Source organism: Myotis daubentonii, chromosome 16, assembly GCF_963259705.1.
Source record: "Myotis daubentonii chromosome 16, mMyoDau2.1, whole genome shotgun sequence".
NCBI lineage: Eukaryota > Metazoa > Chordata > Mammalia > Chiroptera > Vespertilionidae > Myotis > Myotis daubentonii.
In genome coordinates this window covers 48,481,197-48,508,473 of record NC_081855.1, presented here as the reverse complement: position 1 = coordinate 48,508,473, position 27,277 = coordinate 48,481,197, and the positions used below count along the sequence as shown (strand labels likewise).

The 27,277-nt window shown below is 38.1% G+C and overlaps 1 protein-coding gene across 2 annotated transcripts; it reads left to right on the top strand.

The window, feature by feature from the left end:
• The first annotated feature begins 314 nt into the window (after window positions 1-314).
• Window positions 315-25,064, top strand: FBXO47 (F-box protein 47). Of its 2 annotated transcripts, XM_059670832.1 has the most exons (11): window positions 315-512; window positions 2,777-2,983; window positions 3,363-3,533; window positions 6,466-6,542; window positions 7,840-7,917; window positions 10,550-10,658; window positions 11,599-11,775; window positions 12,721-12,867; window positions 13,757-13,899; window positions 20,300-20,459; window positions 21,335-25,064. In XM_059670832.1, the coding sequence occupies exons 2-11, from the start codon at window positions 2,803-2,805 to the stop codon at window positions 21,445-21,447; spliced, it is 1,356 nt and encodes a 451-aa protein (XP_059526815.1). In that variant the 5' UTR covers window positions 315-512; window positions 2,777-2,802; the 3' UTR covers window positions 21,448-25,064. The 2 variants fall into 2 exon arrangements, with proteins under 2 accessions (XP_059526815.1, XP_059526816.1); XM_059670833.1 differs by lacking the exon at window positions 2,777-2,983.
• Window positions 25,065-27,277: the final 2,213 nt, after the last annotated feature.

The following is a 27,277-nucleotide window of genomic DNA, read 5'->3' as shown; positions in this document are numbered from 1 at the left end:
GGAAATTAAAAAATGAACTCAAAACTAGTTTGAAAGGGAAGGAAGTGGTTGAGGGCAGGTGGATGGCTCCCCAGGTTGAGGCACTTCCTTTGTCCCAGCCCCGCCCCCGGATTCTAACGGCTCCACCCCTTCCTGTCTTCCGCTGGGAGCCTGGAATGGCTCGTGCCACGGGTTCCGGGTTCCGGGTTCCAGCGCCAGGGCCCTCATCCTCGTTAATTATTCAAGATGGAGGAGGACACTAGGAGAGGCGCTCTTATTAATATTCATGAGGGGCGGGGCCTCCCTCCCGCTGGGGCTCCTGGGAGGATTCTAAAGTCTTCTCGAGGCCACTAGGGCTCCTGGGAGGCGCGACCGCAGCGCCGGAGCGGATCCGAGCCGGACCTCTCTTCCCGGCCGGAAAACCTCGAGGAGATTTTTCTTAAAAAACTTTAAGAAATTTGAGGATGGTGGGGCACAACGACTAACTCCCATCTTCCTGTGATTCTTTAGCCGGAAAACGGTCACATTCTGTGGTAAAAAGAGATCTGTTTCCCCCGTCTTTTCTTGAGGTAGTTTCCCTCTCCTGATGGACTGAAGGGGGTGAGAGATGCACCCGGTGCGGCGCGGTCCGTGGGCCGCCGGTTTCTCTCGCGTGGCCTCTAGTTGGCCGCGTTGGAGGTGTTCGGGGCTCATCCCCGGGGAGACGGGGTGCGTCTCTTCAGAAGGTTTTCTGAGGGCCGAACAAAATCGAAAGCCCGGCGAATCGCCGTGGGACGACTTTCCCTGGAAGGCAGGAAAAAGCTCCGCCAAGAGGGCGCTCCAAGCCTTCGGCAAACAGTCGGGCTGGGCCGAGGGCCCGGGAACCGGAGCTGCTCTTGTTTCGGGGTGTGGCTCTCGCTCCCCAGAGGGGCCAGAGGAACCCCGCAGCAATCTGGGGGGGACACCTTGTAGCTTTTTCAGAAAAGTCTTACCCGTCCAGGTCTGAGTGAGAGGAGACCCGGGGGTGAGGAGAGGCTTTGGCTTCAGAAGGCCCCGGGCACGGTGCTTCCACCCGCCGACGCCCCGAATGTCCCGGGAGGCGCCCACAGGCCCACCCTCCTCCCAAGGCCCACAGAGAAGCGACCCCCGGGCCCGATTTGCCTGGATAATAAGCGAAAATGCTTGAAAATGCCCCTCGGGAGGGAAAACCACCACCACCCCCTGGGGTGAAGGAACTGACCCTTCCCCTGGGTGGGTCACAGGCAGCCCTTAGATCTGTTCCCTGTGGAAGAAATGACCATTTTAATGACAATTTAAAAAAGATTACAAAACAGTATGAAGAGTGATTCCCCCCCCCCTTTTTTTTTTTATAAAGAAATATATACGTGAGGTTCTGGGATGATATAAACCAACGCGTTCAGGAGCAGACTGAATCTTCCCAGCGTTGTCTCGCCGCGTGGTGTGCGCGTGTGGGCGGTGCGCGACCCCGATGGCGGCCGGCCCGGCCCGGGCGGGTCTCTGCTCTGCGCGAGGCCCGGGGCTTCCCGCCGCGTGTGCGGATGTGTAACTGCTCCGAGGTCCATCTGTCACCTTCCAGGTCGCATAAGTAACAGTGTGGCTTCGGCAGTTTTCCTGGCAAAGGGAGGAAGTGCACTTTGGCCGGAGAGTTTGCGGTTCTGAGGCTGCGCGTCCATTTGTGAAAGGCCCTGTTTCTCCGAACCGGAGCGCGCGTGGCCGTGTCGCTGTGCGTGACGAGCGGTTGTGTGTTTGTTTTTAAATTGTTATTTCGTATCAGTGAATATCGGTGGTTTTTCGTTCCCCCTAAGAAGTGTTCATTTTGAAATCGGGTTGGTGTAGGCCCTTCCCGAGACTGGTCGGTGACTGTGATTCACCGCAAGTGAAATCGAGGGGACATTGTTACTCGTTGATTGGTTTGTCCTATTAATGTCACAAGACTTTCATTCCACTGCCTATTTGTAGATTTACACAGCGTGTCGCTGCTCGTGGCGAGGCAACCTTCTGAGTCGCGTAGAGCGAGTACAACTTTAAAAGCTCTAAACTTTGTCTCTATTTTTTATCTCTTGGTTTTGATTATTTCGAGCAAAAGATGTCAGTGCCCAGTTTTAAAGAAATAGAAAAAAACATTACTGCAGAAATTTAAAGCTACGTCCATATTTTGACTTTTTAATGTAAAGGTTATAAAAGCAACATAGTAACTGACAGAAATTGGATGTGTTGAATTTGTTATATTGTTTTCTTTTGTGTTAAGTCTTTCTTTTTAAAATGTTTGCATATTAGCTCTAACTGGTTTGGCTCAGTGGATGGGGCGTCGGCCTGGGGACTGGAGGGTCCCGGGTTCGAATCCGGTCCAGGGCATGTACCTGGGTTGCGGGCACATCCCCAGTGGGGGGTGTGCAGGAGGCAGCTGATCGATGTTTCTCTCTCATCGATGTTTCTAACTCTATGCCCCTCTCCCTTCCTCTCTGTAAAAAATCAGTAAAATATATTTTTAAAAATAAAAAAATAAAATGTTTGCATATTAGACTAGATTTCATCCAAATACATTCTCGTTTTCTACTAAAACTCCTTAGAATATTTTGCCAAGAGAAATATTTTTAAATATTTCATATCATACCGTAATGACTGTACTGGTGGGAACTCCATAAATTGGACACCATATTAAAAAGCTTTGTAAATATATAGGGAGGCCACTATTTCCCATCAAAATATCAACCTCTTCATTTAAAAAAAACAACAGCTCTTCATCAGTATAATTTCCTTTCTTCTTTGTCTCTTGTACGTTGTTTTTTCTAACCAGGATAAGTTCACAAGATAAGAAAAAGGATGGCATCTAGAGTAAATACCAGTTTCACTTTGATTCCCAACCAGAAATACAGACGTAGTAGTCGTCGATCCAGCCATGTTTCCAACACCCTGGACTCAGATTTTCAGCCCTTATCAGCACTTGGACATTTTAGAGCCTTGCCATTGGAAATATTCCAAATAATCTTAAGATATTTATCAGGTGAGGGTGGCTATATTTTTGTTTTTCCCAAGAACTAGTTTGTCATCTTTGGCCATGCTAGAATTAATGGTGTTCACAGTAAGATTATTTTCCAAAGTTTCATCATTGTTAGGTAAGAGATACAATGAGAAAGTACAATACTCAAACTCTCTAAGCATGCTTCTAATTATAATGACATGGTAACTTGACTATTACATCCCAAAATGTTCCTAATTTATTGAGCACTGGATTTAAAACAATTTTAAGATTTTCCTCTTTATTTTTACTATTATTTAGTAGCATTATTAATGAGCAAACTTATCAATTATTACACTGTCCTAACAGTGACGTTCTTGTCTTTAAGCCGTTCATATATATGTATATATTTTTCCTTTGGTAGTGAAGGATGTCAGCATGCTAAGCATGGTGTCCAAAACAGTCAGCCAGCACATTATTAATTATATCTCAACCTCATCAGGAAGCAAAAGACTTTTACTACAGGACTTTCATAACCTTGAGCTGCTTGGCAAGAGACAAGACTCTGCTGTATTGGAACACTACAGATCTCTAGGTAATTTGTGTAATAAGAATTGTAACAAGCAAAGAACTATACTTAATGGGATTTTATTATACATTTCTGTGAGACTCATGGGAAATGAAATATTTCCTAATATGTGCCGATTTCTATGATGCTTTTGTGTTCAATGTGAGGACTTTCCCTTAACTGCAGTCTCTTACACTTATCTTTAAAGACAAGAGAATGCCCTTTAATGTAAAGTGTCAGCCCTTGTGATTTCATGTGGATACAGTGTCACCTATGCTTTTTTCCTAGGTGGCTTACCAGTTTAGGAAATTGATGTATTTTATTTCCTGTGGATCTACTGAGTTTATCTTTATACCTCTTTTCCCTTTCAACCATAATCTGGTCCTTAAAATAGAAAAGAAATTTAAACACTTTATTGTGGAAGATCACTTATTCTTTTATTCTTTTATCAGAAACAATGGCTTTTTTTAAGCATTGTACAGTTTACTAATAAGTCATGATGTTATGATTAAATTAATATTACCAAAGGAAATTTACATAATCTTTTTTCCCTTGATTTGTATTCATTTGTCTTTCACTCCATTTATTGATTTTATTTTTCCTAAGAGTGCTAAAATAAAATTCTATTTTTACTTAATTAATGACAACAATTTAATGATGAAATCACTTTATAATTAACCAAAGCATGACAATAAAACCAAATATCAACGTGATCTTAAGATTTAAATAAAGGTATACAGATGAGTTAATGAATATTATGTTTTAGTAGCCCAAGGATGCCTAGCTTTAAGGTAATAAACTAAGACTATATAGATGTGTAAATATATAAAACTGTATTTGACAGGTATATTTAACATGACTAAATGAAAGGTATATAATTTGATTATAGTGTTATTGGCTTCAGCTTTTATGATTAGGCTTAATAAAGTCTGTAACAGAATATGCAGTTACTTTTTGCTACTTGTTATTGTAAATATCTTTTTTCAAGCATCAGTAGTTGCAGAGAAAGTGGTACTTGGTTAGGTAATGAGCTTATTCTTGGTTTTGATCTGGAAAAGATTTTTCCCCTGACCAAGGCTCAATTGCTTAAACAAACAAACAAAGCATTAAGACAATTATATGGATAAGTCAGTTAAAAATACAAATGTGTGTCCTAGCTGGTTTGTCTCAGTGGATAGAGTGTCTGCCTGCGGACTGAAGGGTCCTGGGTTTGATTCCAGTCAAGGGCACATGTGTGGGCTGTGGGCTGGATCCTCAGTAGAGGACGTGCAGGAGGCAGCTGATCAATGATTCGCTCTTATCATTGATGTTTCTCTCTCTCTCTCCCCTCTCCCTTCCTCTTTGAAATCAATAAAAGTATATTTTTAAAAAACACAAATGTGTATTGATCTTAATAGCTACATTTTTAAAACAGTTTTAGTCATGTAATGATTGTAACCTTATTTTAATTTTGATGCAGATATCTGGCTTATGACTGATTCTTTAGGTAAATGTTTGATGTACTTACATTTTCTCATGTTGCTATTCCTATCTGATCTGTTCTTATTTTCAGACTTTAATGTAACATTTTCAGATTCCTGCTCTTTGAATATTATAAATTTTAATTTGCTTCTTCATACAAAACAGAGCAGATGGCCAGTGGGGAAAGAACATTACATCTGACTATTTTAGTGAGAAGAAATTAAAGAAGTTGGTCTCCAAAGGATATAGCAGAGCACTTGTGTTTAAAAAAAAAAAAAAAAAAAAAAAAAGTCAGCCTGTATTGGTTTATATGGTGAATTGCAACCCTTAAAAATAGAGGAGTTTTACATTAGAAAAGGCAACCAACATTAATTATAGCTTGCAATTCCCTAGCTATGATATACGATGGGACTGAATGCCAAAACATGAAAGGAAAAGAACTCAGCCTAAAAACCAAACACTGAAAATGTCTTTTTATGTACAAAAATAGGGAGGGTTTATGTTTAAAAGTCAATTCTGGTCATGTGTTATCCAAACATAGCAACTTCTAAAAATAAATTAGATTCTCATATAGTCTAAAGAATTATATGAAGTAGTAATTATATTATGTTTAAAAAAAGTAAATGCAGAGAAAATAAAAACTGAATAAGAGCCATAATATTCAGGCATATATTTTCCTTCCATATATCTTATTTTTAATTTGAGGATATTTGCCCTCATAGGAATGTTAACAATGTATTGCCATTTTAGGAAAACAGACGACTTAAAGTTCGAGGAAACAAATCAGTCACTTCCTGTCACTGTAGTTGAAGTAACAGATCTCTCTGGGAAATTGAAGAGCTTTTTTTCATTTTTAAATATCTGAACACAAAATTCTATACATTCTTAACATGCAAACACCATAAAAGGATATCTTTGAAGGAAGAAATAGATATTTCATCCAAACTGGATATTTTCTGTGAGCAAAAATGACTTCAAACCTCTGAAATTTCAAGGACTTATGACTTTAATTTTTTTTTTTCCAAAAGGAATACAAAATCTCTTTTCCCATTTTTCCATGTTTTGCAATTCAAAACATTTTCCTTTGTGGACATGAGGCTGATTTCAAGAGATATTGGAATATGTTTTCTATGGAATAAAGACAATATAAAGTTTCCTAGTGTATTTTTTGTCTTGTATCTTTTAAAATCTAAATAATTTTAAACGTTTCCATATCTGTCCTATAGTATCAATTTCATAATATTTTATAAGATTTTATATCAGTGCCTCTTAGGTAGACATCAGAGTCACTTGGTATTCAACATATAAATGTTATACCCTTCCTCCCAAAATTCCTCTTTAAAAAAATCTATCAGCTCACAGTTCACTGTGGTATACTATACTTAACTTTCAGGAAACATTATGCAGTGCTTTATAGATATATTTTAATTGATTGCACTTTATAGATATTTTTTAATTGTTGTCACTGTTTTTACGTGTGTTTGTTTTACTTTCTCAGGTTTACTGTTTAAAAGATGTACATTGTTGCTACCCACAAAAGAAAGACTAAAGTACATTCACAAGATACTCGCAGAAGTAAGATTATACTTCTGAATTAGTTCGCAATCTTGATTTCCCGTAAGATTGTCTTATACTCATTTAAGTTCTATTCTTAATTAGTAAAACTTCATGAATTAGTACTGAAAAATTAATTGATGATAATCTAATACTTTACCAAGCACTCAAAGATTATAAAACACCAAAATGTAGTATAGTAATCTTTTACTTATTGTAAAAAAAATTTTATATAACTAAATACATCACTTAAGGTTATTAGGTTTATCAGAGTATAGAAGTATTTTTATGCCACATGAGAATCATGAGGATGTTTTAAACTGGTGATTTAGATATTTTATTAAAATGAAGTAATTTCTGAATGTTAAAATATACAAAAAACATAGGAAAGTATTTTAATATATAAAATAACCCTTTATGATAATTTATGACTTGGAAATGTGTATCAATGTATCATAATCTCTATGTAAGAAAATGAGTTTTACTATTCAAACCCAAACATACATACAAATACTGATGGTTCAGTTCTATACTCAGTAGTATGCAAACTATTTCTCATGCACTAGCTTTTTTCATGTCAATATTTGCATTAAATTCAGGTCTATATTATTATAGCAGCTTCCCAGATGACCTTTCTGCCATCCATTTCTTCAGTCCCCAAGACAATGAATCAAGGTTATTCTTCCTAAAGCATCACTTTCATCAAGTTAACTTTCTTAAAAATCTTTCAGTGGCTACTCAATTTTAGCAAGATAAGGTCCAAAGTCCATACTTGGTATTTAAGGTTCTCCCTGACATGCAACTGTACTTCCTATTACTTTGAGTCTAGTTAAGTTGATCATATTTTTATTCCCAAATAAAGTTTTTTTATTCCTACCTCTATACAATTTTGCACTTATTGTTTCCCTCACCAATCTTTTCCATCTGTTATGTCTGAATCCTACTTTAGACATTGCTTGTTTCACATCCTTCATAAGCTTTTTTTTATCATTTCCTTGCTTTCATAATTACTGATGTACTTTTTTGGTCATTTTGCCATTTATACATATTCTAACCTTAAATCATCAAAGTAACTTCACATGTGTATATCTTATTCTCCTAAATAAATTGTGAGCTCCTTGAAGGCAGCCTTTGCTTTATATTTCTTTCATAATCCCCACCTATATAACAATGCTAATCAATGTTATTTAATGTTATTAACATTATTTTCAGTTAATACTGAAAAAATGTTTACATTTCCACTGAATTTGAATGTCAAACGTCAAATCATTGTACAGTTCCACTGAAAAGAAAGAATGAATAGTTGTTCTCTTTACAGGTTCCCTGTTTTAAATTCAATGGCTGTGCAGCTCCTATGCAGTGTTCAGGATTATCATGTTATGGCATGCTTTTACAGGTACTTTTTTATTATTTTTTAAAAATATATTTTATTGATTTTTTACAGAGAGGAAGGGAGAGGGAATGAGAGTTAGAAACATTGATGAGAGAGAAACATCGATCAGCTGCCTCCTGCACACTCCCCACTGGGGATGTGCCCGCAACCAAGGTACATGCCCTTGACCGGAATTGAACCTGAGACCCTTGAGTCCACAGGCTGATGCTCTGTCCACTGAGCTGTACTGGCTAGGGCAGTACTTTTTTTTTTAATGAAAGAAGAAAATGTTTTTGAATTGTTGACAAGTAGAGCATGTAATCCATTGTTCCATGGGAAAATAAAGGTAATAATAATCTAAAAAAAGAACAAAAGAGCCCTAGCTGGTTTGGCTCAGTGGATAGAGAGCATCAGCCTGTGGACTGAAGGGTCCCGGGGTTGATTCCAGTCAAGGGATCCCCAGTAGGCATCCGACCAATGATTCTCTCTCATCATTGATGTTTCTCTCTCCCCTCTCTCTTCCTCTCTGAAATCAATAAAAATATATTTCTAAAAATGTTAAAAAGAACAAAATAAAATTGTAAAAATTTGACGTGTTAGTCTAGTAATGTTTGCCACCTCAAATTTTCTTCTTGGGTTTCTCATTGGTAAGAAATGTTTAACATTTACCTGCTCTATACCAATGTTCTCAACATTTCTAGCCACTGTTGTAAAGACTAGAAATAGTGTGAGGTGAGGTGTGTGTGTATGTGTGTGTAATGAGTTTTAAGTCTTGGGCTAGTTATTTGAGATGTGATTTTAGAAATAAACTATATGAAAAAATTGTAACTAAGGTGATAGATGTAACTAACCCCCATGTGGTAACCATTTTGCAATATGAACATATATAAAATTACTACATTGTATGTCTTTAATTTACATGTCAGTAATATCTCAGTAGAGCTAGGAAAAAAGAAAAAAATCAGTTGTATGATTTTAAGAATATTTTGTTGACACTCAACTGCTTGAGCCACACTCCCCGGGCTTAATTAAACTTTTATTATAAACAAAGAAGATAATAACATAGTGTAATGTTATTCAATATTGATAATATATTATATGATTCTAAGCAATTTACATGTACTAACTTTTAAAACTTACAACAACCTTATGAGGTTTACAACAGTCTTACAACGATCTTGCTATGTCCCAGCCTGATAGCCACCTTCTGATCCCAGGGTAGGCCCTTCTACCGGCCTTCTTTCAAGATAGATTTCTTAAGAGTCATAGACTGATGAAAAGGGACAGACCCAAAGACTGAGAAACAGCGATCAGGCTATCAATCCCCAGAAGGAAAGTAGGGGAGGGCAGTGGTAAGGGGAAGAGATCAACCGAAGGACTTGTATACATGTATATAAGCCAAACCAATGGACATGGACAACAGGGGGATGGGAGCATGAGTGGGCGGGGCGGGGAGGGGGGGGAGGTTGGGGGTTAATGGGGGAGATGAGGACTCATTTGTAATACCTTAACTAATAATAATAAATAAATAAAATAAAAAGATTTCTTTCTTCTTTTAGAGGGCAGGTAATGTAAGCACGTGTATTTATAGAAAATAAAAAAGGTGTAAAGTGAAAAGTAAGTCTCCCTCCAAGACCTGTCCCTTGTCCACTGAGTGCCCTTCAGTAGAATTAACCAATGTTAGCAGTTTCTTGTATGTCCTTCCAGAGATAATAGATTAATTTATACACTTCTGAAATCCAGGTCAACTATTTTAAGAAATCTTCAAAATCTAATTACAGTTGACCCTTGAACAACACGGGCATTAGGGGCACCAACCTACACACAGTTGAAAATCTGTGTATAACTTTTGACTCCCCCAAAATGTAAGTTGTCTCTTGGCATTCTAGGGGGATTGGTTCCAGGACTCCACACAGATACCAAAAGCCATGGATGCTCAAGTCCCCTATATAAAATGACATAGATCAACGCATTCAGTCAGCTCTCCATATCTGTGTGCTCCCAACCTCACATTGAAAACACTACAGGTATTTGCTGAAAAAAATCTGCATAAAAGACCTGCGCATTATAAGCCTGTGTTGTTCAAGGGTCAACTGTATAGTGATATACCATTTGAATTTCCTTTCCATAGATGTTTATACATTTGGATTTGCTCAAAAATAATTATTAAATTTTGCTCTAAGAAAATTTTTTTGCTTGTTCACATCCAAATGTCATAAATGCTCATAATTGTCACATTAAAATGAAATCATTATCCTTTGTAAGCAATATCATAATGATAGCTAGAGTGGGTTAAAGGGGCTCTACTGTAGTCTAAAACTAAGCCACAGTATGCTTATGCGTCAGACGTCTAAAGCTGTGTTTGAGGGTTTGGGCCTTTGTTATTTTCCTCATACTGGCAGAGTTCAAGATTCAGTATCATTTAGAAGTTCTCTGAAAACATACTCCCTTTACAATGAAAAAGAAAGTAGATTTGGAGCATTCCTATATTTTATGTAAAATATCTTATTAATGTCAATAGTTCCATAGTGGATAAAAATTACAAATCACCTGGATCACGTGCTATGACAGTTATGTGCTCATAAGGCAATAGTGACTTATGTTATGATTTGAGGTCTAAACATCTGCAATGTTTCATTTATTTTATTATCCTCAGACCTTAACAGCAGGTTGGGATGAACTTGAGTGCCATCGTGTTTTTAACTTTTTATGTGAGCTGACTGATCTCTCCCGCAAAATGCAGACCATTGTCTTCAGCAAACCAGGTAAAGAACCAAAATTCAGAAATAACATACAGAAGTTAAAATAGAAAAAAAGCACAGTTCAAAAGGATATTTAAAAATAAATTGTGGTATCTGTTTATAGTAAAACAACAAAGAAATATAAGAGAATGATAAACACTGAATTGGATAGTGATGCTCAAGTGGCATGTGAGTAGAGAAAGAGAAGTACTCAGAGGGCTTCAACTGTACTAATAATATTTTATTACTTAAGCTGGGTACATGCCATAATATGAATGAACCTTCAAATCATTATGCTAAGTGAAAGGATCTAGTCACAAAAGACCACATACTGTATGACTTCATTCATATGAAATCCCAGAAGAGGAAAATTTATAGAGACAAATAATAAATTATTGGTTGCTTAGGGCTGGGAGTGGTAACTGAAAGAGCAGAATTTCTTTTTTGAGATGTTCAAATATTCTAAAATTCACTTGATGATAGCTGCACATATCTGGGAATATACTAAAAACCATTGAATTGTACACTTTAAATGGGCAAATTGTATGCTATGTAAATCATATCTCAATAAAGCTTTTTTAAAACAATCCCTTAGCCCTGACTGGTTTGGCTCAGTGGATGGAGTGTCGGCCTGCGGACTGAAGGGTCCTAGGTTCAATTCCGGTCAAGGGCATGTACCTTGGTTGTGGGCACATCCCCAGCAGAGGGTGTGCAGGAGGCAGCTGATTGATGTTTCTCTCTCATCTATGTTTCTAGCTCTCTGTCCCTCTCCCTTCTTCTCTGTAAAAAAATCAATAAAATATATTTAAAAAACAAAAAACAATCCCTTAATAATCTAAAAATTTTATAGTGGAAAGTGAATGCTTTTAGTATATTAACAATTGTATAATAATAAATTTGACTTATTTATTATGCACATCAACCTTTCTAGGAACAATAGTTTACAAGCCTTTTGTGTTCATAGGAAATTCCCGAAAACTAGAGTTAAGGATCAGACTGTTCTGTAGGAATGTCCTGTTTGATCATTGGACACATAGAAGTGATTCTGCTTTTTGGTTGACACGTATATTAAAACCATGGCCAATGGTGAATCAGGCAAGATTACTATATATCATCTTTGGACCAATATCTCCTCAAGATGGTGAGCATCTATTTTTTAGCAATATATGTTATAAAACTGGTTAATTACTTTTACTTTAGGAAGCATATCTTTTTGTACCCGCTCAGTTTCATCATTCCTAATGACTAAAATGTTTCATGATTTCATGAGTTTATACTACATTAACTTGTGCGTAACTTAAGCTTCAAGATGGAAATTGTTCCCTGCAGGCCACTACCAAATATTTTCCTATCATCTCTGGATAGGATATAGCTGCTTTTCATTTTTAAACATTATCTTAATTCAAGATTATGTTTGCTGCTGGAGGGGGCCAAGTGCCAGTAAATCAAAGTAGTATATTGATATTGATGTTTTACTTAATTTTGGGTGCATATGATTTTTTAAATTTTTTTTGCCTTTCTAATTAAATTTAGATTAATATTAAAGTTAGCATGCAGTTCTTTAGTTCACATTGCCTTATATCAGGAGGTAACTAGTTTAAATTATGTTGAATAGCAGCAAGAAGCCAATCTGTAATTTTGGTGCATAATTCACAAGGAGAATTGGTCATAGGTAAATAACAAAAAATCAACTGGATTACTCTGTTTTGATATAAGTGTTTGGGAGATCCTCAAATATAGCATGTTCTCTTTTTCAGATTTTATTTTATTTCAGTAAAATTACATTAATTGTTTATTCCAATTTTTGTTACCAGAGTAGCATTATCTTTTAACTAAAAGTACTATTCTGCTTGGTGAAACTACCTTTTCTTTACTTCATTTAGCTATTATGGCTGTGCTTCATCACATCAGTCAGAGACATTCAAATTTATACTGTTATCAGAATTGACTTTCATTATGAAAGTAGCACATATAAGTAATAAATTCCATTATGCAAGCCAATTTGCTTTTTAAATAATCCATGAAGTCTTTATCACAAAGTCAACTATTCTGTCATAACCTAATTTTTGTTTCAATTATCATTCAGGACAAGTGGTTTGGCAGAAAATGATAGAAGAACCTACAGATGAATCTAGTCTGAAAGGTCTGGCTGATGCCATTAAATTACTATATGACACAGGCATCAAAGAGTGGACAGCAGATGATGTTATCAGTCTTATAGATGAACTATCAGGTAAAATAACATATTTATCACACAGAGTAACATAATTTATTATTAGAATACAGTTATAAAATTATAATAGTAGCCCTGACTGGTTTGGTTCAGCAGATAGAGCGTCGGCCTGAGGACTCAAGGGTCCCAGGTTCGATTCCGGTCAAGGGCATGTACCTTGGTTGCGGGCACATCCCCGGTGGGGAGTGTGTAGGAGGCAGCTGATCGATGTTTCTCTCTCATCAATGTTTCTAACTCTCTATCCCTCTCCCTTCCTCTCTGTAAAAATCAATAAAATTTATTTTTTAAAATATTATAATAGTAATTCTACAGGTAACAAATGACTTGCCTACCATTAAATGCTTTAAAATATTTAAAGAATTAGGCATTGTTTGAAGAGACTGGATATAATCAACTTACTTTTCTTTAACTGTGAATGTTATAGGTATATTTTTATTACCATTATTATTTGAAAGCTTCATAATTTAATTAATCCCATTTTGCAAGTTCTCAAAAACACCTTCCTTGGTTGTATAAGAAGAAAACCCTCTCTTAATGGTATGGCAGAGGTGAAACAATTCTTCCCATTTATGCAAAATTCTTTAGATTCTGAAGTTTTCAAGATTTCTTTCCTTTCACAGGATTAGACCACCTTGCTTGTTGATTTATCTGTAGGAAAAATGCTTTGACTCTATTACTAGTACATGTATAAGAGCTGCCATGACATGGCAGTAATCTCTGTCTCCAGTTAAATGCTGTAATTAAAAAACTAAAGCATTTTTTTCTGAGCTTTTCCCTTGGCAATAATCATATTTCCAATGAAGTGATGTAATATTGCATGTAATTAATGATGTTTACTATAGCTATTGTGCAATTTCTCATTAAGTAACTGTTCTTCCTCTAATGAAAGTGGTTCCTCGTGAGTGGCTTCTAGAAAATAATGCACGTCTCCTAATCCTAAGTGGGAACGACATCTGTTTCACTTTCATGGCTAGTAAAGCTGTGAATGGACGGACCGCTGAACTGGCAAGACTGATAGTCTTTTTGGCTTTGGTAAGTAAAAAATAAGTTTTCTCTAACAAGTTGTTTAACATTATAGTTGACCTGCCAGGAAGCTGCCCTGAAGGAACTGAAATATGTACAAAATATTTTGAAAGAATAAGTATATAAATATCCTATCTAATAAAACAGAAACATGGTAATTGGCGTATGACCGCTACCCTTCCCATTGGCTAATCGGTGAGATATGCAAATTAACTGACAGCCAAGATGGTGGCCGGCAGCCAGGCAGCTGGAAACTAACATGAGGCTTGCTTGCTTCAGTGAAGGAGGAAACCAACGTTCCCGCCTGCTTTGCCGGCCTCTCAGCTGCACTCTAAGGAACTATGTTACAAAAATAGAAGCTAAACAAAACCCGGGCTTCAGCCAGCAGGACCGCAACATTGTTTCAAATACAGAAGGGTAAACAAAGGCCAGAAACCTGCTTTCAGCAGTGCAAGTCTCATAGCTGGAGCTGAGCCTCAGAGCTAAAGCTGGCCCAGAATGAAAAAAAAAGGAAAAAAGGACAGGTTGGGAGCTTCAGTCACCCGTCAGCCTGAAAATGGCCCTCAGCCCCTCACCCAGACTGGCCAGGCACCCCAGTGGGGACCCCCACCCTGAAGGGTGTGTGACCAGCTGCAAACAGCCATCATCCCCTCACCCAGGCTGGCCAGGCACCCCAGTGGGGACCCCCACCCTGATCCAGGACACCCTTCAGGGCAAACCAGCTGGCCCCCACCCGTGCACCAGGCTTCTATCCTATATAGTAGAAGGGTAATATGCCTCCCAGCACCGGGATCAGCGGAGCAGCGAGGCCTCCTAGCACTGGGATCAGCGTGACAGGGGGAAGCGACCAAACCCCCCTGATCGGCCCTGCTCTGTGTGTGACAAGGTGCGGCGCCCCAATCCCCCCCCCCGCCCCCCACGGGCCCTGCTCTGTGTGTGATGGGGTAGAGCCATAACCTCCCCATCGGCCCTGCCCTGAGTGTGACAGTGGCGATGCCCCAACCCCCTGATCCGCCCTGCTCTGTGTGTGACGGGGCGGTGCCCCAACTCCCCTATCGGCCCTACTCCGTGAGTGACAGGGGGGAGCTCCTCAACCCCCTGATCAGCCCTGTTCTGTGTGTGACAGGGGGCGGCGCCCCAACTCCCCAATCGGCCCTGCTCTGAGCCTGACCAGGGGCTGCACCTAGGGATTGGGCCTGCCCTCTGCCACCCGGGAGTGGGCCTAAGCCAGCAAGTTGTTATCTCCTGAGGGGTCCCAGACTGCTAGAGGGCACAGGCCGGGCTGAGGGACCCCCTCTCCCCCCCCCCCCCCCGAGTGCACAAATTTTTGTGCACCGGGCCTTTAGTATATCTTATAATATCCTATCTAATAAAAGAGAAACATGGTAATTGGCATACGACCGCTACCCTTCCCATTGGCTAATCAGGGCAATATGCAAATTAACTGTCAGCCAAGATGGTGGCCGGCAGCCAGGCAGCTTGAAACTAACATGAGGCTTGCTTGCTTCAGTGACGGAGGACTCCAGCGTTCCCCGCCTGCACCTGCAGGCCTCTGAGCTGCAAGCAACTATGTAACAAACATAGAAGCTAAACAAAACCCCAGAAACCTGCCGGGCTTCAGCCAGCAGGATCGCAACATTGTAAGCAAAGGCCAGACATCTACTTTCAGCAGCGGAGGCCTAAGAGCTGGAGCCAAGCCTCAAAGCTAAAGCTGGCCCAGAATAAAAAATAAAAAAAATAAAAAAAGGAGTGGTTGGGAGCTTCAGTCACCCCCAGCCTAAAAACAGCCCTCAGCTCCTCACCCAGACTGGCCAGGCACCCCAGTGGGGACCTCCACCCTGAAGGGTGTGTGACCAGCTGCAAACAGCCATCATCCCCTCACCCAGGCTGGCCAGGCACCCTAGTGGGGACCCCCACCCTGAAGGATGTGTGACCAGCTGCAAACAGCCATCATCCCCTCACCCAGGCTGGCCAGGCACCCCAGTGGGGCCCCACCCTGATCCAGGACACCCTTCAGGGCAAACCAGCCGGCACCCACCCATGCACCAGGCCTCTACCCTATATAGTAAAAGGGTAATATGCCTCCCAGCACCGGAATCAGCGGAGGGATCAGCGGAGCTGTGAGGCCTCCCGGCACCGGGATCAGCCTGACGGGGCAGCACCCAAACCCCCTGATCACCCTGCAGCTCTGTGTGTGACAGGGTGCGGCGCCCCAAACCCCTGATCGGCCCTGCTCTGTGTGTGACAGGGTGCGGCGCCCCAACCCCCCCGCCCCCCAAGGGCCCTGCTCTGTGTGTGACAGGGTAGAGCCATAACCTCCCCATCAGCCCTGCCCTGAGTGTGACAGTGGCAGCACTCCAACTCACTGATCGGCCCTGCTCTGTGGGTGATAGAGGGCGGTGCCCCAACCCCCTGATGGGCCCTGCTCTGTGCGTGACAGGGTACAGAGCCCCAACCCCCCTGATGGGCCCTGCTCTGTGAGTGACAGGGGGAAATGCCCCAACCCCCTGATTGGCCCTGCTCTGTGCATGACAGGGGGTAGTGCCGCAACCTCCCCATCGACCCTGCCTTGAGTGTGACAGGGGATGGTGCCCCAACCCCCCAATCGGCCCTACCCTGAGCGTGACTGAGGGTGGAATCACAACCTCCCGATCGCCCTGCTCTGTGTATGACAGGGGGCAGCGCCCCAACTCCCCAATCGGCCCTGCTCTGAGTCCGACCAGGGGCTGCACCTAGGGATTGGGCCTGCCCTCTGCCACCCGGGAGCAGGCCTAAGCCAGCAGGTCGTTATCTCCCGAGGGGTCCCAGACTGCGAGAGGGCACAGGCCGGGCTGAGGGACCCCCCTCCCCCCCAAGTGCACAAATTTTTGTGCACCGGGCCTCTAGTATACTTATAAAATTGTAAAATATATGTAATAGCCCTGGCCAGTGTGGCTCAGTGGTAGAGCATCATCCCATGTACCAAAGGGTCTCAGGTTCCATTATCCTCATCAAGGGCAAGTACCTGGATTGCAGTTTGATCCCAGGCCCCAGTCGGGGTGAGGGCTAGAGGCAACCGATCGGGTCGATGTATCTCTCTCATATATCTCATTCTCATTCTCTCTCTCTCTCTCTCTCTCTCTCTCTCTCTCTCTCTCTCTCTCATCTCTCTTCCTCCTCTCCCTCCTTCCTTTCCACTCTCTCTAAAAAAAAATCAATGGAAAAATATCCTTGGGTGAGGATTAACAAAAAATAAATAAATAGTAATAAACTATCGTATTTGGAATTACTCTCTGTATTAACCTCTCCCCACTTTATGTCTAGATTGTCATCATACAGCTCTGAAAGTTATATTCTTTTTTCAAAAATTCTATTAAAAAATAAAGTACTTGCCCTGGCTGATGTGGTTCAGTGGATAGAGCTTTGGCTTGCGGACTGAGGGGTCGTGGGTTCAATTCCTGGTCAGGGCACATGCCTAGGTTGTGGCTCAATCCCTGGTGGGTGGCATGCAGGAGGCAGCCGATCCATTATTCTCTCTCCTCATTGATGTCTCTCTCCCTCTCCCTCTCCCTCTCCCTCTCCCTCTCCCTCTCCCTCTCCCTCTCCCTCTCCCTCTCCCTCTCCCTCTCCCTTCCTCTCTGAAATCAATAAAATTAAATAAATAAAAAATAAAGTACTCTATTTGATTTGCTTCAGAATAATCAATGGGCAGCAGGGAGAGGATGTGGTAGTGAATGGAGGTAAAGGTGAAACAAGATTGGCAAGCTGGAAAGTGGATACACGGGGTTCATTATACTATTCTCTCTACTTTCTATAGTTAAAATGTTTTTCAAAACATTTAAAAATATATTTAATATTCATTTAACAAAAATTGAGTTTTTACTATAGACCATACATTATGTGAGATTCTAGGACTATGGAAATTCATAAAACAGTTCTCTGACAGAAAGCTGCTTTTAGTGTTTTAAGTGATATTAAGGTATATGTAAATAAATTCAGTGAGATAAGTGCAAAACTATATATGCAGAAAGATACAATCAGAGGTAGCAAAGAGGAGCCGATATGGATGAAAGTAGAGCATAGTGAGGGCTTTCTCAAGCCAAATTTATTTTAAAAAATGAATAGAAGTTCACAAGGCAGATAGAGAGGGCAAATCACTTATTTGGCTACCATCGCAGATGCCAGCTGAACCAATGCTTCAAAAGCAATGGAGTATCTCAAGTTGGCTGTTGTGAGGAATAATTGAATATAATTCATTTCCTAGGAAATGGAGACAGGGTCATTACCAATTCAACTGCTTAAAACATGTATGAAACCTCTGTGGCTCTTTTAAAAATGTGAATAAAGCTACTAAATTAACTGTAATTTCAATATAAATATTTGTTTTAATAATTAAACAGATTCTCTCCAAAAGAGAGAGGACGAGAAAGAGAATTGCATGGCTGTATTCACAGGACTGTAAGTAGCTCAGTAGTATTTCTGAAGGGTAAAATGTAAAGAAGAGGAAGAGGAGGAAGCGTGATTAGACAGAAAGGGAAAGGCTAGGTAATGAAGGGCCTGGTAGACTTTCTGTGGAGCTTGAACACATCCTCTAACAGGGAGCTGCTGAAAAGTTTTAGGAAGGAGAGTGATCTGATCAGTTTCAAGTTTTTAAAAGGTCACTTTGACAGCACCATAGCAAACAGAATGGAGAGGAAGTCACTGGGTGAAGAAGTCTTCTCCAGAAAGCCTTTCCTGATTACCATCTCAACTCTGATCATTAATTTTCCCTAAATTGCCTCAGATTTGTCTTCTCTTTATCTTCATTTACCTAGTGTTCTTAAGCCTTTTTATGTGAGTAGTAAGTTATCTCCCAAAACAGATTGCAAGTTCTTTGAAATCCAGGATTATGTCATGTGCTTTTCATAGAGCTTTGTACCGTTCCTTATACATAAGTAAGCAATACATCTTTCCTGTCAGATTAATATTATTTAGTGACACTACTATAAAGTTTATTTCCATGCTGTATATTATTTGGCTATGTGTTAATATGGCCATTTAGAACGTTAGTAAGTAAACCTTTTTCTTTTCAGTTTTAACTATTAATATGTAGTCTATTCTTTAAATATTTATCTTTTAAACAGTAGAGAGATAAATAGTTCCTATAACTTTCAAGATGGAAAGTTGATAATACTATAAAGTTCTCTTGCCTATTGAAATTTCTTGTTTGTCACCCTGATTAGACTCCTTCAAAATAGAAGCCCTGTCTTTATGGCTTATCATAGTATTTCCACCTCTTAGCATGTTCTCAATCAATATCTATTGCATGAGTGAATGGGCAGAAGTCTTATATTCCATAAAAATAATAATTGTTTTGCTATCTGAGCAATGGTGAGGACGTCCGAACCACCCAGATCGCTGATGCACGAGAAAAATATTAATAATAATAATAATAATAATTGTTTTCAATATTAGTTCTTACATTAATAATATTCTATGATAAGATACAGAGAACAGACTGACAGATGGTCTGTGTAAAAATGATTGAAGGGATTAAGAAGTACAAATTGGTAGTTAGAATAGTCACAGATATGTAGACTACAACATAGAGCATATAGTCTATCAATAATATAACTATGTATGGGACCAGTGAGTACATGATTTTCTAACTACTATGCTGTACATATGAAACTAATACCAAATAATATTAAATGTATACTGTAATTGAAAAGTAAATTGCCCTAGCCAGTTTGGCTCAGTGGATAGACGTTGGCCTGTGGACCAAAGGGTCCTGGGTTTGATTCTGATCAAGGCCACGTACCTTTGTTGCAGGCTCCTCCCTGACCCAGGCCCTGATCGGGCATGCAGGAGGCAACCAATTAATGTGTTCCTCTCACATCGATGGTTCTCTCTGCCTTTCTCTCTCTCTTCCAGTCTCCCTAAAAATCAATGGAAAAATATCCTTGGATGAGGACTAACAAATATATATATATATATATATTTTTAAATATATTCTATGATAATCTTGAACCAGAGTTTTCATTTGAAAGCAAAGGAATGTTAGATATAGAAACATTTCTCACTTATAGACTCAATATAATGCCATGTGTAATAAATTATATAAAATCATAAACCATCATAGTTAATACAATTTTCAAATTGTATAGCTTTCTTTATTTTTTTTAGATTGTTTTTTTTTTAAATATATTTTATTGATTTTTTACAGAGAGGAAGGGAGAGAGAGAGAGAGTCAGAAACATCAATCAGCTGCCTACTGCACACCCTCCACTGGGGATATGCCTGCAACCAAGGTACATGCCCTTGACCGGAATCGAACCTGGAACCTTTCAGTTCGCAGGCCGACACTCTATCCACTGAGCCAAACCGGTTAGGGCGTATATAGCTTTCTTTAAATGAAGATATTCCATAATGCTTTGTATGTCTAAATCAGGTGTGCGAGAAAGAACTATACTGCATGGACTGGGCAGTTAAAATGATGCAAAAAGTCTGTAAAGTCTTTAGTACCTCAGTTGAAAAAAACAACTTCCTGCAGAATGTGGCAAATGCATTTGCATGTATTATAATGGAAATGCTGCAGTCAATTATGTCTGGTGAGTATGCATGTAGATGGTGCACAGGTGTGAATAAAATGCATTCTAGTCTCCACTTGAGACAGGGATAATTCTGTATAGACTTTTATTTCTAAACCAGTGGTTCTCAACCTTCTGGCCATTTAAATACAGTTCCTCATGTTGTGACCCAACCATAAATTTATTTTCGTGGCTACTTCATAACTGTAATATTGCTACTGTTATGAATCGTCATGTAAATATCTGATATGCAGGATGGTCTTAGGCGACCCCTGTGAAAGGGTCTTTTGACCGCCAAAGGGGTTGCGACCCACAGGTTGAGAACCGCTGTTCTAAACCAAGAATAGAAGGAGTAGATAATTTTGTTTGTTTTTCCATGAGATATATTTAGTTTCTGGTTTTGTCACTTTTTAAATCTGATATTAGTTTTAATGGAAAACAAAGTCAAAGAGTCTGCTCTGAAAGGATCCAATTTCTATTCTACACAACAAAAAATTTTAACTTGCTCACTAATCAACTGTCATACTCATCATAATATCCTGTATTTATATAGTTTTAATGTATATTTTTTACAGTTTTATTAGGTAGCCAACATGATAATTAACCCTATTTTACAGATGAAAAAACTAAAGCTTAGAGAATATCTGACTGACCCTCGGTCATAACGTTAAAAGTAACATGGACCAGCATCCTTTTCTTCTGACTTCTGATTCAGTGCTGTTACAGAATTCCATGATCTCAATGGTTAACATCTGATTAAATAAAGATCAATAACTAGTCTTCCGTTACATATTGCTAGAAAAAATTGGGACATCTTATGTTTTAAATAGATCATATATTTTAAAACTTAACTGTCATTTTCCCCCCCACTGTCCATTCCTGTGTATGGCATATAGGAGACCGAGATGAAGAGGACAGAATCTTTTTGAATTTGTTCCATCTTGTGCATGCTCAAGCTAACTTCCATAAGGAGGTCCTGTATTTGACCATCGATTCTATCTCTACCTAAATACTCAGAAAGCTGTGCATTTAGAGACTACCTCACTGAACTAACAATGAGAAGAATGCTACTTTCCACAATCAAAAAATAGCACCCAAAGAACTTTTTTTCACCCGAGTAATTCTAAAGTTGCACAGAATTTTAGTGGCAACTGCTTATATCGTTATTAATATAAAAATTATAGGCAAACCCAAGAATATATTGAGATTTCTCTGGAAAACAAGCTGTGCCTCTCCAGAATTTATAAACCTCACACCAAAATTTAGTCTCCAAGAGTCTGGGCCGGCCAGCCTGTATGTATGGGTCTTTGAAGCAAGAGAAAATTTTGTTTTATAGTTGAGCAGACCCAACTTCTGTATGTATCTGTTCACTGTGCTTAGACTGTGTAGACCTAGCCTAGAATGTTTTGTGAAGGTTTGCAATATGATGTTTTGGAATGTGCAGATATAAATCACATTTTAAACCACCTTGTTGGCATATAGTTACAAAGAACATTATATTTTGTTCATGTTTTGTATGAACTAACAGATCAAAAACCAAAGGAAGTATGTGTGTATATGTATATACATATCCATAAATATGTATATATGTACATATACACAAATATATATGTTTCTTTAAGACAAATCATACAAAAAGTCTATAAAGAGAGAGGGGTGTATAGTATTTTAATACAAATCATATTTTATTTCCTGGGGATTAGAGTAAAATGTTGCAAATAAGGGAAAATATAAAATGAAAGAAAAGTACCTATTCTGATGCCAGCACAATACGCACAAATAATTTGCACTTCTTCCTAAAGCTTTTCTCCCTATCTTGAAAAGTAGAACTTGAAGAAACTGGAAGCATGGATGTTAAAGCAGCCCAGGAGTGGGGTTTTTCTTCACTCAAGTAAATGAATCCTAAGAAGCTCCAGGACTATTTCAGTCTGACTAGCATCACTTTTACTATTAAAGTAGAAAACAATAGCGCCTACTGAGGCTGAAATAGTGCTAGAACTCTCCTGGATTTTCCATTTTCTTCTCCTTGGGTTTGATCATTTTACTTCTGTTGAACACACAACTTTTCCCACTCGACTTTTCAGACACTGGCTTTCTTTTTCTAAGCCCTTGATTTAACTCACCTCTTGAGCTGACAAAGGGGAGAAATAACTAGACGATATAGAAATTACCTGCAGAAGTAGAATAGAAATTGTGGAAAATTCTCAAGTATTTGGCAAGTGGGGTTCAATAAGAGATTTAATAAGATTGAGGAAGAGTGAAATTTGTGGAGAAGATAGAAATTTTGATAACAAGATTTTACTATATTTCAGTAGCATAAGCACTTGACCTTCTTTTATGGATGGTCAGAAACTAACTGCCTTTCTTTGATGGATTGTTGGACTGCAATTCCATTGGCTGCAGGAATTATTTCTCCAGAGTTTAGCATTTACATATTTATGCAAAAAAACAAGTCCTTGCTTTTATCCTAGTTTCATTTTCTTCCTCTAATTTCATTTTCTTCCTTCCAGTTCACCACTAAATTATGAAGATTAAAAGTTGGCAGATACAGAGTACAAAACATTTTAATTAGCTTTTTGTTTCTCTCTCACTCTTTTTCTCTTACATGCTTTGGAAAACCTAACCCATTTATTTATCAAAATATTAGTAATTCCAAGTTGGGAATATACTCCATTAGATTATTGGGGGGGGGGGAGAAGAAAAATGAAGGAAAGAAAGTAAAAATTTTAATATAAATAGTGAATATTTTAAATAGTTTACTACATAGATGTTAAGTTTCATTCTCTTAGAGAAGCAATTTCGCATTGTGAAGTTCCCTTGTGTTCCTTGAATTACCTAAGTCTCTACAGCAGTTATTTTCAGAAGTTTACAAAAGAAGAATGGCTTAATTTAAAAGATTTTGACCTGGATTTTGAATCTCATCACACACTTGACATGACTGCTGCTGTAAAATTTGAAAAACACATTATTGCATTATTCTCAATAATTGTGAGATCATTATCTCACCGTCCCCAGAAATTTGGGACATAAAAAATCTGATTCATTCTTTGGGTACAGTAGATAAATGATATCATCTTGCTACCAATAAAAAGTAAATAAAAAAATTCTTCATTCAATTATCAATGGATAAAAATAACTTTTGAGACAAAATTTCCAGTTTCCTCAATTCAATCCAGTTGTGTTTTTTTTTATTGTGTTTTGTTTTGTTTTTTCACTTTTTGGGTCGACAGTAATTTTATTGTAACAGAGAAGCCAGGCTGCAGTAAGTCTACACGATTAAGGTAGATGGTGGTTATCTTCCCAAAGGGTGGATGAAGCCCGAACCCAGCTGGACAGCAATCCAGTGTTTTGCTGAATATATTTGTCATTAGGAATAAAGTGTGATATCAAATTTTGAAGTGGGAGGCTAAATTGTGAAAGCATATATGTATGTATTATCATTAATATTAATGTTTAAGTGATGGTATATGCAATCATATTGCCACAGAAAAGGAGCCTGTGCAAAATGAATCGCCTAAAGATGTTAGGAGATTGTTCACTTCTAGCTGACTCTAGAACAGTCATAATAACATAACAATACTAGCAATTCAAATCATTCATTTATCCTGTACCTTTTTCTGAATTAGAAGATTAACCTGGGCTTCTAGCCCTTTTTTTCCTTTTGGTAGTGATTTCCTCAGAATTCTTTGACTTCTATTTGTAGGATGATTTTTACTTCCACTAGAAGGCAAGCCCGAAAAGCTCAATGACAGCATTACATTTAACTTTACTATTGTTTCTAAACACACACACACACACACACACACAGAGGACACCATAATAGTACTAATAACAAACTAATGATGCCACATTTCTTAGACACTAATTTAAAGTTTATTTCTTGTGATAAATACTCTGTACCTTATGAAACCATAAAACATCTATTCTTTTATTTTAATATGTCTTTATTGATTTTGTTTTGAGAGAGAGAGAGAGGAAGGGAGAGGGATAGAGAGATAGAAACATAGATGAGCGAGGAACATCATCAATCAGCTGCCTCCTGCATGCACCCCACTGGGGATCAAGCCCAGCAACCCAGGCATGTGACCGGTGACTACTTGGTTCCTGGGTCGATGCTCAACCCCTGAGCCATACCAGGCTGGCTAAAACATCTATTCTTAACACTTTTTTGGAGAATTCTTTCTCATGCCCTTCTGACTCCTCAACTTTATTGTTTTCACCATCCCAGCAGTAAATTACTGTACCTGGGAAGCCTTTCAGGCATTTAAGAGTTCAAGGCTGCTCTCCATAGCATGAACAATAGGCACCTATTTCACACCTTTCCCATCCTCTGATAACTTAGTTCATGCTTCCAGTTGTTTTGTTAATAACAAAGATTTTATTGCCATGATAATTATTCACCTTTGGAAATTAGAGCAAGTGTGATGTGCCCAGCAGAAGGTACAAGTGGAGGAACCATCTTATGTCAGCAAAAAACAAACATGAATCCCTTTGTGTGGTTATTATCTGAGTTAACCTCTTTAAGTGAATAGTACTGAATTATATGATTACAAATATTTATGTCAATAAATATTGTGAAGGATTAAAACACAAAGCTGCTATAAAAGCCTCATATGTCATTGGATAGTTTACCAATTCCATTAGCAGGCAGCTGTGAACCCTATAAGAAATCAGGCTGTGGACATAGGCTCCTTGGTTTATTGAAACATTACTAGAATAGGAAAGATGATCTCAAATATAGTTGTTTTGGACAGTCTTCTCTAGGTTAAAAAAAAAGTGCCAAAGGACTGACTAAGAATACTTTTTTTTTTTTTTTTATCAAGAAAGCAAATATAACTTCAGAAAACTCTTTAAGTAATTAGAGACTTTAAAAAAACAAACTTAGTTTAACCCTTGAAAGCTTTTTAAAAACAAAACAAAACAAATGCTTATAGGTATTCTAAGATCATTGCTTCAAGGTGCACAAACTAAAAAGTATGATTGTTATTTTTAAAGTATTGTGCTTATGGTAAAATGTCTTTGATACGTAAATATTTAATATTTGTTCATTTTTATTTAACTTGTTATTTATTTATATTAATAAAATAAAAAGAAAATTAGAAATATTTCTAAGTTGTCCAGAGTTTGTCATTATGCAAGTCATTGAATGTATAAATTCCTTTAAATTATTTCTTGTGGAGGAACTTGTTTTTATTGAAGCTGTTAAAGCTCTACCATGATCAAAATATAAATGTCTTAACATAAAATAATGTTTAATTAGCTATATATTTATGTATATGTATATTTATGCTTAACATTATAGTATATAAATTAAATAATTTCATTTGCTAGCAGCAATTCATAAATTGTATAATAATCTGTAACTACAACAGTATTCTACACTATTCTGTTATCTAATTCAGATACCAAATTCCCAACCAATTAATATTTCAATTGCTGCTAAAATAGATATGCTACAATTATCAGAGTTTAATACTAATTTCAAAAAACAAAATATGTAATTAAGTATTGTGTATTACCTGTTATTTCCCATGACTACAAGATCTTGCAGTGTTTTTCTAAGAACAAAAAGTTGTTAACTATTTCTAAATGTCTTCCTTAGTATGTTTGAGTTGCTAATGGAAGTTGTGTCAATGACTTTTTCAGTTTCCCCCTTTATATATGACTTTGCTTTTATTTTTGTTTAAAATAGATGAGAGCAAAACTAACTTAGAAGAGGCCATTGTAACAAACATTTAGAGGTTGATAAAGGCAAAGTATGTAAAGATAATTTTTTCAACTATTCTTTAGTATTCTATTAAGGGACATTCCCATTATTTTTAAATAATTTAAATTAAAATGATACTCAAGGGATTTTGAAGTTTGAATAATGCTATTAAGCCTCTTAAAAGCAAACATTTTCTGAAAGTTAATAAATTAATGTCATGCTAAGCTTCAAACTCTGAAAGTTTGGGTTTGATTCCATATACCCAGAGCAGTGAGTCTTAGGTGATTCTAGCTTAGTAACATCTATCTTTCCATTATTTGTTTCCCAAAATATATCCTCTTTCTCCTGAAATAAAATACATCCCTTTTCCATACAAACCCCTTATTTTTAATCAAGAAAGCAGGTATTAGTATAATAATTCTTAGCATTATGCCACATTAATTTTTTTCTAAGTAATCTACAATTATTTAGAGATGTTTTTATTGCATTGGTGTGGGCCAAGTATAATCCCCATTTCATAGGACTTGATTGCCCTATGACACAGATTTGTAAATTTATCCAAAACCTTATATTACAGCTCTAGCTGGTCTGGCTCAGTGGATAGAGCATCAGCCTGTGGACCAAAGGGTCCCAGGTTCAATTCTGGCCAAGGGCATGTACTTTGGTTGCAGGCTTCTCCCCTGCCAGGGCCCTGGTAGGGCCTCAAGCAGGAGGCAACCAATCAGTGTGTTTCCCTAATATCAGTATTTCTCTCTGTCTTTCCCTCTCTCTTCCACTCATTCTAAAAATTCAATGGAAGAATATCCTCGGATGAGGATTAAAACAAAACCTTATATTACAGAAGTAATGTTTTCCAGTGTTTTATATACAAAAAGTTTACATATGAAATTTAAAAAAATTATCAAAATGATGAACACTATAAAACACTGTTATAAACTGGCATTATTATAGGATGGATATAAGCACAAAGTCATAAAATTTCTTCCAAAATGCAATTATTTCACAAATAACTGAAAATATGGATAATCTTTCTGTCCTTATATTGTGCCCAGTGCCAGTGGTATATATAAGTGGTGTATAAGTGAAAATTGGCTGATTGTTTTCACTGAATTGATTAGCCACTTCAACTTTG